General features: G+C 39.0%; 1 protein-coding gene across 6 annotated transcripts in view; it reads left to right on the forward strand.

Annotated features, from left to right (window-relative positions):
- psd3l (pleckstrin and Sec7 domain containing 3, like) overlaps positions 1 to 13,189 on the forward strand; it is a 122,208-nt gene that overhangs the window by 1,342 nt on the left and 107,677 nt on the right. For 2 of the 6 annotated variants that reach the window (XM_058411280.1, XM_058411283.1), the window contains exons 2-3: positions 471 to 598; positions 2,208 to 3,365. In XM_058411280.1, coding sequence (XP_058267263.1) covers positions 2,298 to 3,365 — 1,068 coding nt within the window. In that variant the 5' untranslated portion in view covers positions 471 to 598; positions 2,208 to 2,297. Of the gene's footprint in view, positions 1 to 470; positions 599 to 2,207; positions 3,366 to 6,323; positions 6,556 to 13,189 lie in introns of those variants that run through there. The other 4 variants (XM_058411285.1, XM_058411282.1, XM_058411284.1 and 1 more) reach the window with 4 other exon arrangements.

Raw genomic sequence — 13,189 nt, forward strand, 5'->3', positions numbered from 1 at the left:
TTGCAGAGATGTGAGAGATGTGAGTGCAGATCTGCTGGCTCGACATGTCCCAACTCTTACTGGCTTTGTCTTGTATCTTATTGACATTTTTTCATTGTTACTATAATGACACTGTTTAATAACAAATTAATAGTTAATAATTGCCTAGTGGCGTTAGTCAGTGTTGACTAAATAAACTTTATATTCTGTTAAAATTAGGTACTTTTTTTGCTCCTTAAACACAGGCGATCTTTGATCAAATGTCGCGGCTTCAAGCTGCTCACCCGGCTGTATGCTCTTACCGGTTTGAAGATTGTCCTGCCCACATCACTAGTTTGCCAAAACAATGCTTTCATCGCCATTGAAGCCGTCATCAGCCTGATTTTCATTGGCCTTCGAGAGAACTCGAAGCAGATCCTCCCCAAAAAGAAAGGGTTCCCTTGGAGCCCCTCAAATGACATAATTTCCTCTGTGTTTGGTTTCAATAACAGGGGCCCCCAGGCGAGTTGACATTAGGAGTCCTCGCACACGCCTGTCGATGTGCAGTCGTTCAGCATGTTTGCACACCCTCTTGACTTCGGGAATCAGTTCCATGGTGCTTTTCGGTCTCAGTTATGAGGTGAGGCTCAAGAGAGGAATATCATCTATAATCATAATATTCAAACTAGTCTTTATTTGCAGAATCCTTCTCATTTGTCATTTCATATTATGAAATAACTTTTATTTATCACTATCATTGGTCCACTGCCATACATGTTGATGCTGATTCACTTCACCGAACTCTCAATGGCTTTAAGTGGACTTGCAGGTCCACTACAGTGTAACATTCATAGCTATGTTAAAAATAGATCACAGATATTGTTTTACAGTGCCCTTGATGGTGCTTGAACGGCGAGAGCAGGTATAGTTTTGTCTACATACCAAAGATATAAAAGAAAAATAAGAAAAGTTGCCCCCAAAATCAGTTCTGAGCATGTAATTAAAATAACGAAGATTGCATATCCATGGCTTACATCATGCATATAAAGTGTTGCAGATCTATAAACTTTGACTGTATCTATTGATTTCCTTTTAAAGAAACACCATAATGCACTCTATAATATTCTGGATTAGTCACTTTTTTAATCAGGAAACAGCAGAAAAAATCGGTCCCACAGTGGTCTTTCTTACAGGCTACAGCTTCAGGACTGAGATAATGTTTACAGTATATTTGACAATACATTCATCTAAAGCATATTACTTAAAACATAGTTTATTATTCATCCTTTATTCCTTTTATCTACCCATACTCATTTGTTACTCTAATTCATAGATACAGTTAAGTAAATGAACTTCCTAGCACACTTGTACTTGTAAACAGTGTCGCTTTGGAGATGCAGCAAGGTTCAGAATAATAATGATGGACGTCATATCTTGGCAATGATTGGACTAAAGTTTTGATTCAGACCTCACTAGTAATTTAACCGTGACGCCTCCTGAGCATTTATCTTCAGATTGCTACTGAATTTAAACACTTATAGTCTCTATTTTTTTTATAAGTTGTTGCTAATAATGTCTGGAGGGATTTGAAATCAGCAAATGGATGGATAATTTGCTAATTAAAGTAATTTCTATAAAAAAGAAAAAAAGGGTTGTCTCATAAGGGTCTTTAAGTTAGTCCTTGATGAGAAATCTTCACTTCTTTCAATAGTGTTTCCCTGTTAAAGTAGATCTCCTGTAAGTGCTTAAGAACACATAACCAACCCCTGAGGAATGCTTCATGAGGGTGATATTTATTACCATAATTACCATTACTTATACTTATTACCATTTATTACCATTACCAAACCACTCTGGCTATTGAGAGATTCTCTCCATGCTTGTTAAAAGACCTTTCACTTACTTTTGTGTAATTGCTCGCTGTTTATTGAGATGGACAGCTATAATGTTTTTTGTAAACTTGATGGCGCAACACAAATCTGTATAGACATTAGAGATTTATGTAACTTACTCAACATTTGCTGAAACTGGAATCGGTGAGGTTTGCAGAATTTGTTTGGCTGGAAGTTTACGTATGATTGCTTCGGATTGTGAGTGGTCTGAAGTGAAAACACACTTCCAATGACAGAAAGAGAGCTCAAACTCAAAAATACATTTAGACTCTCTGTCCAGAGTTTGCACCCCAAAAGATTCAAGACAAATAATCTCTGAAGATCTTTGAAGGCCTGTGTGTATTTTTGTGTTTCCAGGCCAGCAGTAACCTCCTAGGTTAGTCTGGGAAACCTGTGTGCTTCTGCTCCCTCCCCATTGCACCAAGAGACCAAACTCCCATTAAGGAAATGGGAGATCATCATCAGGTCAAGACTTCCTTCCTTTTTATCCAACTGCAGTCACCCTTCAGGGCTCAGCCGTGCCAACCTTCTGCTGACTGTCTGAGCTTGGTCACTCAAGAGGAAGTATCATCAGCCACAGCAGCTGCAGACATAGCACGACCTTCAGACGGAGACCTCCAGAGCACCTACACTGGGGAGGGAGAAAGTATAACTGCCTACAAAGATGCCTCAGATGACGCTGTATTACTGAGTGAGGATAGTAAACCTATACCAGAGGAATCATCATCTTCACCACTGTTTGATACTGGGATTACAGAACAGAGCTATTTCTCAAATTCAACAAGGATAGATATCAGACTGGCTAATCAAGACACCACTTCATCATCATCAAGCTTTGAAGATTTAAGAGGAGATGTGTTTCTAAGTAAAACAGATTCTCAGGAGTGCTTGAGTTGTGAATGCACCAAATCCCTAAATTCAGAGTCTGAGAAGGACAACTCTGTTGAACACACAGAGTCCATTTGGCCCTCGTGTCAGGATCCTCCTGAAACCATGAGTGAAGTGATTCCGTCTCCATCGCTGGCGAATTTTCCCAAACCTCCTTTAGGTCCCAGAGTGAGTTTCCTCTACCCATCGACAGAATCAGATTCCCAGAACAGGACCACACCACGTAGTCCAGATCTGAGCCCAACGCTGAGTGGAGTGCCTCCAGCTTGCGCACCAACCTCTACTTTTCTCCCGAGCACACATCGGCCATCGCACAGCAGCTGGGTGCACAGTGCCAAGCACAAGGAGGAGGCTGCTGCTCTAGAAAGAGCACATACAGAGCCGAGCACAAACGCAGAGAGGACCACTTTTGTTTCAGCTGTAATCAAGAGGTCCTCACTGCTTTATGGGGACGTCTGGAAACCAACACATAGTTCTTCTGAAGTGACTTCTGCTGTGAAAAAGTCTTCTGAAATCCTTTCTCTGGTTGTAGGTGCAGAAAAACCAAACCAAACTGCACTGACTACGGAATCTCTGCTCGCTGATACAGCACCATCAACCATGCATCAGTCTACAGCATCTGAAAAGGTAAGACTGCCTTTAATTCTGGTGACATAGAATTCACACAAAATACTGATTCCTACATTACATCATATTAGAGTCTGGGCCTTTACATTAATTATAAAGTTTAAGGTACTGAACACTTCAGCAGGCTAAAATTATGATTTAAAAATATTTAGTTATTTTTTTAATATATACGGATTATACTGATGATACAATAGGATTTTTGACTCTTGATGTACTCTTCAGCTGAAGTAGTGAGACTATAAGATTTGACCACACCAGGGTGGATAATGGTTGAAGGCTACACACCCTGATGGACAGATTACAGCTGTGTATCCAAAAGTAATTTCAGTCATTCCTGCCATTAAATGGACCAGAAAGAATTTTCATCTTCTTCCTTTGCTCTTGCCATTTTCCATTGGGTGTTCTTTTCAATTTGTTGTTCTTTCTTTGATAAAATAAAAAAAAAAAAAAAAAAGAAAAGAGAAAAAATTTAAAAGCCCAGTAAAAGCTCTGCTCTGTTGGACTGGATGGACTTTTGGATATAGAAATTGATATATCTGTTACTTGCACTGGTTGAATTGTAAAAAAGAAAATAAAAATAATTAATAAATATATTTAAAAAAATAAAAAAAAATTTAATTGTACTAGTGGAAAACCCAGTAATTAAATTTATACACAATAAGTTAATTTATAAAAACTTTAATAATTTTGTAGATTTGTTTCATCTTTAACAAAGATTACTAAAAAATGGCATTTCTACTTATTCAAGATTTTTATTTAACTTAGTTAAATACAGTATTCAGCTTACAGTGAAGTAAAAACCTGGCCACTCCACCTAGGCTGCATATATAAATAAACTAAATTGAATGCATAGAAATCATGAGAATATCAAGAGGTTATATGGAAATATGATGTGCAATATGTTGCATGTTACATGTAGTAGCATGATGTTAAAATATGTTACATGTTGTAATGGTACAGAATGGTCAAACATTACAGAATGGACAATGATTTAATATGTAGTAACAGTTATGTGCAGTGTGTAGAATGACAATTAAGTAAAATAGTCTTTATGGAGTACTAAAGGTTTTATAAGATAGACAAGTACGTGTTGATGCCCCGAGGGAAGAAGCTCCTCCTGAGCCTCTCAGTTATAGCCATCAGAGAGTCACTTCCTCTACAGGTGTGAGCATTTTTGTTGGTTCGTGATTGTAAATTTGATGGTTGATCATGATAGGTCCAACGTGTTTGTTTGAACAGGCCATAAAACAAATCCATCTAATATACACTATATTGGCAAAGGTTTTGGGACGTCTGCACATGAATGTAATATGGAGTTGTCCTGCCCTTTACAGCTATAACAGCTTCAACTCTTTTGGGAAGTCTTTCCACAAGGTTTAGGAGTGTGTTTATAAGAATTTTTGACCATTCCTCTAGAAGAGCATTTGTGAGGTCAGGCACTGATGTTGGACGAGAAGGTCTGGCTCACAGTCTCCACTCTAATTCATCCCAAAGGTGTTCTATGGGGTTGAGGTCAGGACTCTGTGCAGGCCAATCAAGTTCCTCCACACCAGACTCACTCATCCATGTCTTTATGGACCTTGCTTTGGTCACTGGTGTGCAGTCATGTTGGAACAGGAAGGGGTCATCCCCAAACTGTTCCCACAAAGAACATGAAATTGTCCAAAATGTCTTGGTATGAAGCTGAAGCATTAAGAGTTCCTTTCACTGGAACTAAGGGGCCGAGCCCAACCCCTGAAAAACACCTGAACTCAATGATCTGGAGGGATGTCCCAAAACTTTGGGCAATACAGTGTAGCTCTGTTACTAGCAGAAATATAGAGGGCTATGAAAATATATTATAGCAGCCCTGAGTTTCATATCTGGTTACCATTAAGAGCCAACAAATACATTCACTATGTTAATTTATACATTACTGACTGCTCTGATAAAATTCTATTGTCAGTTTTTATATTATTATTAGATTTTATTGTAATATTTTTTCCTTCTTCTTCTACTTATTATTATTATTATTATTATTATTATTATTATTATTATTATTATTATTAATATTATTATTATAGTTTTTTATATTTTATTTATTGAAACTATTTTTTCATAGATTCTTGAATGTGTGGGTTTTTCCCCACATCAGAACTAACTGGAGTCTAGATTTCATGTAGATTATGCATATTAATACATACATTTTGGTCATGGTGGCCTGCTGAGAAATATTTTAGTAAGCTGTCTTTACTTTTTCATGTATCGCCTCCCCGAGAGAAGAAAACACGGACCTAGAAATGTTCCTACTATATCAAACTATAGTTTTGTAGCAGTTTCCTTAACCACCAGCAGCCCACTGAAATGGAAGATTATAGGATCCAAAAATATAGCAATGATGACTATATGTTGTTGTTTTTTTGCTTTAATATTCACATAATCTGCATCTAAGACAAATGTACTCTTGAACTGAATTGATAAAGTGTTTAATACCTATTTAATATAATGACAGTCCATGATTTCAGCTAATCCTAGGGAGAAAGTAAAGAGACGTCCATCACCTCCCTCTCTTCAGAGTCTCCATAATAAACCTTAAACTCTGATGACAGACCTTTTCCTAGTTTAACTTTCACTTCATCCCCCCGCCCCTCCTCTCATGGATCCTACCACAGCGTTATCCTAGCATAGGACGCGCTCCTGGGAACGTACCAACTGTCACTGAGACGGGGGGGAGGGGATGGAATATGGACAACAAAACACAAGCCCTAGCGCACAGCTCAAAGCGTGACAGATGAGGTCCGGCGATGTTGAATTAGCGGCGATGTTTAATAGATGAGCTTCGGGCAGTATTGGTGAGTATTTTCTGTGCAAGTGTAGGCGATTTTTGGTTAAATTGCTGCAGCAGGGTTTTCACTTCTCTCATATTTCTTACCCAAGCGCCGTGTGTCACGCCTTCAGTTCAAGGCGACTGTCTGAAAGTGCTGCTGTAACTCCGCCAAATGTCTACAGAGCACTCAGTGTCCGGTTATAGAAAGAGACATCAGACATCATTTCTGCTATAAAATAAATCTATGGTTTCAAAGGAGGGCTTGGTATCTAAACAGTCAGCTAGCTAGCGTGAGCTTTGAAAGAGCTGGAGTCCTCACGGCGGAGTGTCTCTGCACACTGAGCATGTGAATACAGCAGTCTGGATATGGAACTGGGAGATGGGGTGAGATGCTCTAGCTAACCTTTTGTGTCGGCTTGAAACTGTTATTACTGTTTAATTAACTAGTTGTGTTTAATGTGTATACCTCTGGGGTTAATTCCGAGTCCTGGGAGCAGGCTGCGGCTTTATGCCGTTTAGTTTCGTTATAAAAAACTCGTTAGTCAGCAACGTTGTTCCATGATCTGGTGAAGCTGGTCGTTCTAATGCAGGCTAATACCTTTATGGCTAAAGCTAGCAGGACAGAGAGGGTGTGTGTGTGTGTGAGAGAGAGAGAGAGAGAGAGAGAGACTCTATTTCAAGTACACGTGGCTAGATAAAGTCCCAGTTTAAGTTGTTTATCTTTTCCTTCTTAGTGCTTAAAATGTCGAAAATTCAGCTGATTCAGCTAATGTAGCCTTTCAGCGCTCTCCCGGATCTATAGAACCTAATGATATAGAAAAGAAGCACGCGCATCTCTCTCTCTCTCTCTCTCTCTCTCTCTCTCTCTCTTTCCTCTCTGTCTGTCTGTCTGTTTGTCTGTCTGTCTCTCTCTCTCTCTCTCTCTCCCTCTTTCCTCTCTGTCTTTCTCTCTCTTTCTCTCTCTTTCCCCTCTGTCTGTCTGTCTCTCTCTCTCTCTCTCTCTCTCTCTCTCTCTCTTTCCTCTCTGTCTTTCTCTCTCTTTCCCCTCTGTCTGTCTGTCTCTCTCTCTCTCCCTCTTTCCTCTCTGTCTTTCTCTCTCTTTCCTCTCTGTCTGTCTGTCTGTCTCTCTCTCTCTCTCTCTCTCTCTCTCTCTCTCTCTCTCTCTTTCCTCTCTGTCTTTCTCTCTCTTTCCCCTCTGTCTGTCTGTCTGTCTCTCTCTCTCTCTCTCTCTCTCTCTCTTTCCTCTCTGTCTGTCTGTCTGTCTGTCTCTCTCTCTCTTTCTCTCTCTCTCCCTCTCCTCTCTGTCTGTCTCTCTCTCTCTCTCTCTCTCTCTCTTTCCTCTCTGTCTTTCTCTTTCTTTCCCCTCTGTCTGTCTGTCTCTCTCTCTCTCTCTCTCTCTCTCTCTCTCTCTCTCTTTCCTCTCTGTCTGTCTGTCTGTCTGTCTGTCTCTCTCTCTCTTTCTCTCTCTCTCCCTCTCCTCTCTGTCTGTCTCTCTCTCTCTCTCTCTCTCTCTCTCTCTGTGTGTGTGTGTGTGTTTATATAGTGGGTGGTAGAGGAATATCTGACCTTATGACTGGTCCCCATGTGGAAAAAAGCTTTTTTCCCCTCAAAAGCTGCATCTTTTATTAAACTCCCCTTCGTTTTCCTTTTGGTCACTCAGCTTAAGTTTAGGGTTATGTGAGGAATTAATTAACTGCAATGAAAGGTCCTCATAAAGACAGTAAGAGAAGTGTGTGTGTGTGTGTGTACGTGCATCCCCGTACATAAAACGGAAGTCATACGTAGGGAAGTAATCAACATTTTTTGATCAGATTGGAATCAGATTAAACAACACGTTATAAATATTCATAAATCATTGTGCATTATAAATATTCATGAAGGAGGAGGGGCTATGAGAAACTACAGGCTTGTTCTGTGAGAAGTTTATGAGCAGTCATTTTATTTATCTTATCAGTTAGTTTTAGTTAGTTTTCCATGAATTTGAATGTTGTCCGGTAGGTTATAGGCCTATTGTGTGTGTGTGTGTGTGTGTGTGTGTGTGTGTGTGGGGGGGTATTTTCCAAACACCAGCATTTTCATCTGGTCACGCTGGTAACAGTGTATGTTAGTGTTATGACACATGTTGTCATAGCATGTATTGCCACACAAGGCTCTCTGTTTGTGTTTGAGTGTGAATAAAAGAGTGTGTGAGGGTTGAACACTAAAATCTGGTCCTGGTTTGTGCGTAAATTAAAACTGCATGATGATCTGGGACGATCTTCTTCTTTGTGCTGCTGTTGTAACTACACTCTACAGATGTAGTTGATGTAGTATCTATCAGATGCTGATTGATTCATAGTTTATAGATTACAGTTCAGATTCCTGGCACAGAATCAATAAGCAGGTTAAATCCCTCGGTTTTGATTGTTCCCAGCTTTGCAGTTTTCCCCTTCTTCCCCTCTTTTTTTCTCCTCTTCAGTTACAGTAAACATCGTCCTCCAGCTCCGTCTTTTGATTGGACAGAACAGTGGACTCTTTTTTTTTTGTTGTAACTATGAAATAAAGCGCCTTAAATATTATATATACATGTACACAAAGACTTTTTTTTCTTTGCTGCACAAAGGCTATACACCTCTTTCAGACACTAATGTCTTTAATCCCAGCAGGACTGCTGGAGGAGGGGAGCTCATTATAATTCAGCTCTGATATATCTATTCTTCATGCTTTACTGACCGGCTCAGGATTTTACTAAGGAGATGTTTACATGTAAATACACCGCCTGTTTAAATGATCCACTGATCCCCAGCTGGAACAAAGCATTAAGGAGAAATCTGAATTTTGGCAAATGTTTTACTTTCTTACTTTCTCATGCCAGGTTATTTTGAAGCTTAGGCTCGTCCACGTGTATTATTGCTGCTCTACGACTAGAGTCGTAGAGGGGGACCGACACAATATTAGGCAGGTGGTCATAATGTTATTCCTGACCGGTTTATATATGTCTGCCAAATACCATAAATGATTAGATTGATGAAAACTGCTATAGACACATTCATCATCATTAACTGGCTCTGCTCACAAATGTTCATATCACATAATTAACCATGTCATGTTTATATTTTGGTGTTTAAAAAGCTTTTCAGCGAGGATATCAGTGATACAGTAATGCTTCAGTAATGCTATATATTGTTCCATCAGTTCCTGACAGTGAATATCGTTTTGTCAAAACAAGATTCAAGGCCCAATTCTTGCGACAGATGAGGAAGTTTCACATTTTTCGCAATTAGACTTTTTTTAAGATTTTATTTCCTGCGTCCATCTGACAAAAATATCCCCTGCAGTAAAAACTGATCTGGCTGGTTAATGGACACAGGATTTGTCTGTGCTGCCTAGTGACACGTAAGGCATAAACAGCTGGAATAAATGCTCCCTCTGTCTCAGTTTGTGTTATCAGAAAACAGCTGGGTATCAAAATATTTTCCTGTTTATTTTCCTATAAATAGAAGAAATATATTGTAATAGAATTTTCTGGAATATTTGTCTTACTGTTTTAGCTTTCCGTAAAGAGAACATCAGGCGTAGATGACGAGTTAGTCTTTGCTTATTGCCTTATTTCAGAAACTATTTTCTCCCATGTTGCATTCAGCATGCTGGTATATCCTCCTTCTCCACAAAGTTAAACAGATCTTCCCTAATTCCCAGGCTGTGTTCTTCATGTCTGCCCTACATGAGAGCCCTATATTTCACCTCATTAACTTGTTTTATTATCACTTCTAAAGTTCTCTTGCACCGCAGGGCTCACATCCTGTCTCTGCTGGCACCCTACAATAGCAGTGTTAACGTATTCATTAAGTCCAGGAAAATATTATATATTATATAGGCTACTGCGCTGAATACACAGATAACGTGTGCATCGAATTGAGTATATCTAGTTGCATTGAAGGCTGTGAGATGTCTGATGAGTATAAATTGCACAACACTAAAGAGTCTGAAATAATAGGCTTCGGCAACTAATGCATTCGAATTCTTCCAACATGTTGTAACGTAGTGTAGTGTAGCACCAGTGTTTATGATAATAACTGTCTTAAAACAGCCAAGATAACAGACCAACATGCTGCTCTATCTTAAAATTGGACAGAGTCCCAACAAGGTATCAAATCTTTAACATGAACGTAATGATTTGTTCTCTGCATGTGGTTGCTCCAAATGACTCCGTTTGCACTATTAGGCGTTCTTGGTATTTCTGAACGAAATAAATTCTGACCAGCTGTGTGGAAATCGCAGACTAAGTCCGTTCTGGGACACATTCAGATGAGGTTTTTATTCTGAATGAAAAAGTTGTGATCATTGTTATATATAGAGATATGCTAGGCAATGAAATGAATCATTTGGTGTTCAAGCGACACGTGATTCGTGGAAGGTGGAGTGGAGTTCAGAGGAAATAAATTGTTTTATCAGTCTTTTGAGGGATTACAATTACTCCACAAAACCGCAGGGTAGCTACAGAAACCGAGCTGTTCTCAGGTCAGGTCTGAGTGAGGGTACAGTGGGTCCTGGTTTGCAGTGTCAACATAAAATTAGGTCGTACATCAAAACACAAAGACCACGATAATGTAAAGAGGTACAACTTATTCTTTCTAAAACCACAGTGCTACTAGTAAAAATGTTTTGGAGGGATAATTATGATCTGTGTACAGTAGATAGAAAAGGTCACACACTTTTGTTAAAACTGCCAGTTTTTGTGATGAAACCAAGACTTGTCCAGGCAGATATTTTTTTCAGCACAATTCATGTAAAAAACAAACAAACAAACAAATAAAAGAAAGTAAATAGAGTAAAGTATAAAAAGTAAATAAAAAGATAAGAATACAATAACCTTGTACATCTTTTTATATTGTGGTTTGTGAGAGTTAAGTGATTCTGATGAACCCCAAATGAAGATCAGATGTTTCTGTTGGACTTTCTTGATATAGTTTCTTGGTTTCATCTGACTGATAAAGCTATGGTTCTCAAAGAGCTTACAAAACATGTACAGGATCTCCTTGTTAAAAGGTTTCGATCAGAACCGGGGTACAAAAGAATTTTTAAAACATTAGATGTGCCACGGAACACCGCGAAAGCCATTGTCACCAAGTAGAGAAAATCAAGGCTTCACAGAGACCATTCGACGTCCCTCCAAGAATTGGTGAAGGAATAAGGCGAAATCTTCTCAGGGAACATGCCAAGAGACCTTCAGCAATATTTAAGCTGCTTCGGAAATATCTGGAGAGTACTGATCTCTCCCTGCATGTGACAACAATCACCCAGATTGTTTACATGTCTGGGCAATGGGGTAGGGTGGCTAGACAGAGGCCTTTCATAATAAAAGAAAACATCCATGCCTGCCTAAATCATCACAGACCATGTGGCAGAAGTGTGTTGTGGTCTGACGAGACCAAGGTATTATTGTAAAAGGTATGTTTGGTGCAAAAACAAGACAGATTATCACCCACAGAACCAGTTAGATGGTGAAGCACGGTGGTGGCAGCATCATGCTATGGAATGGCTTTTCTTTAGCTGGGGTTTAGTTATATAGAAGGAATTATGGAAAGCACAAATGCATGTTTATTTTTGGCACAAAATATAAAGAAAGTTTATCTTCCAGCTTGATAATGAACCAAAGAACAAATGAAAGATCAACACAGGAATGCAAAAAGTGCTTTAACAAAGTGATAGTTCAGGGGTGTACACACTGATGTGCACCCAGGCCTATTGCTCTTTCTTTCTTTCTTTCTTTCTTTCTTTCTTTCTTTCTTTCTTTCTTTCTTTCTTTCTTTCTTTCTTTCTTTCTTTCTTTCTTTCTTTCTTTTTTTCTTTTTTTCTTTCTTTCTTTCTTCCTTTTTCCAAATGTTTCTCTTTGTTTTTCACTTGAATTTCAATTGAAGATCTGAGATGATTTATTTTGGTTACCTGTTTTACATGCAGCCTTTCTCAAACAGCGTTTAATTGATATAATTAATTATAAATGCATGTGTGGCATGTCTGGCCTTATGTCAGATGTCAGTGTAGCTGAATTCGAGATAACAACCACTAAACCCTTACCCCTAACCCACAATACAAAACTACACAGTAAACACACTTTCCAGCCTAAAACACACATCACCCCATGGAATTTTGACTTAACTCCGCCCAGATCTGTCTTGGTAGGCGGAGCAAGAACAGGTCTGACTCCTCCTCATGGAGCAGCAAAGGGGGGTGAAATCTGACCAGAACTTTGAGAAACCGAACCTTGTGACTGAGATGTAAGAAAAAGAAAAACATATTGGAGTGCAGGAAAGTTCAGTATGTTTCAGACAACTGTGTGTCTTCGTATGATGAAATAAACAGAAATGAATGACAAGAATAAAGCGCTTGTTTGTGTTATTTTTATGTAAGGCAAGCCAGTCGTAACACAGAGCACAGTCTTGCTCAATTCAGGAAGGAGATTTAGTGGTTAGAGCAGTGAGGTGCTTTGTAAGCTTTTTTTGAATCCAGTGAAATTGGCAGGATTTGGCTGTGAACCCAGACCTGGGCTTGTTTCAGCTCTGCTGTGGAAAATCACAGACCGAGGACTCCGACTCGACCTGATTATACACGACACGTTCTTACGCTCTGTGTTTGGAGCATAAAGTGGATTAATTTTGAACCATTGCATACTTTTTACAAGCATCTGTGAATAAGCTGTTCGACGTTACTAGCACTTTTTTAAACACAGGGAAACTAATGAGCACTAATTAGTACGACGTCTTTTATTTTTTATTCCAACACACTGTAAAGGAGTCAATCTCACAAGTGACATCATTTTTAGTGATTCTGTTTGCCAGCATGACATTTTTTACTGTCAGTAAATATTGGCTTATGTTCAGCTGATTCATTCAACACACACGTTTTAAAGAGCTTGAGCTGCTAACCAGCTGCTCTGTGTTTTATACTAGTGATTGTTTATACTAGGTTTACTACAAGCATAACATTTCCCAGATATTTTCCTGCTTAATTACAACTGATAATTGCCTGTCAGGCAAAA

This window comes from Hemibagrus wyckioides, linkage group LG16 (assembly GCF_019097595.1).
Source record: "Hemibagrus wyckioides isolate EC202008001 linkage group LG16, SWU_Hwy_1.0, whole genome shotgun sequence".
NCBI classification, from domain to species: domain Eukaryota; kingdom Metazoa; phylum Chordata; class Actinopteri; order Siluriformes; family Bagridae; genus Hemibagrus; species Hemibagrus wyckioides.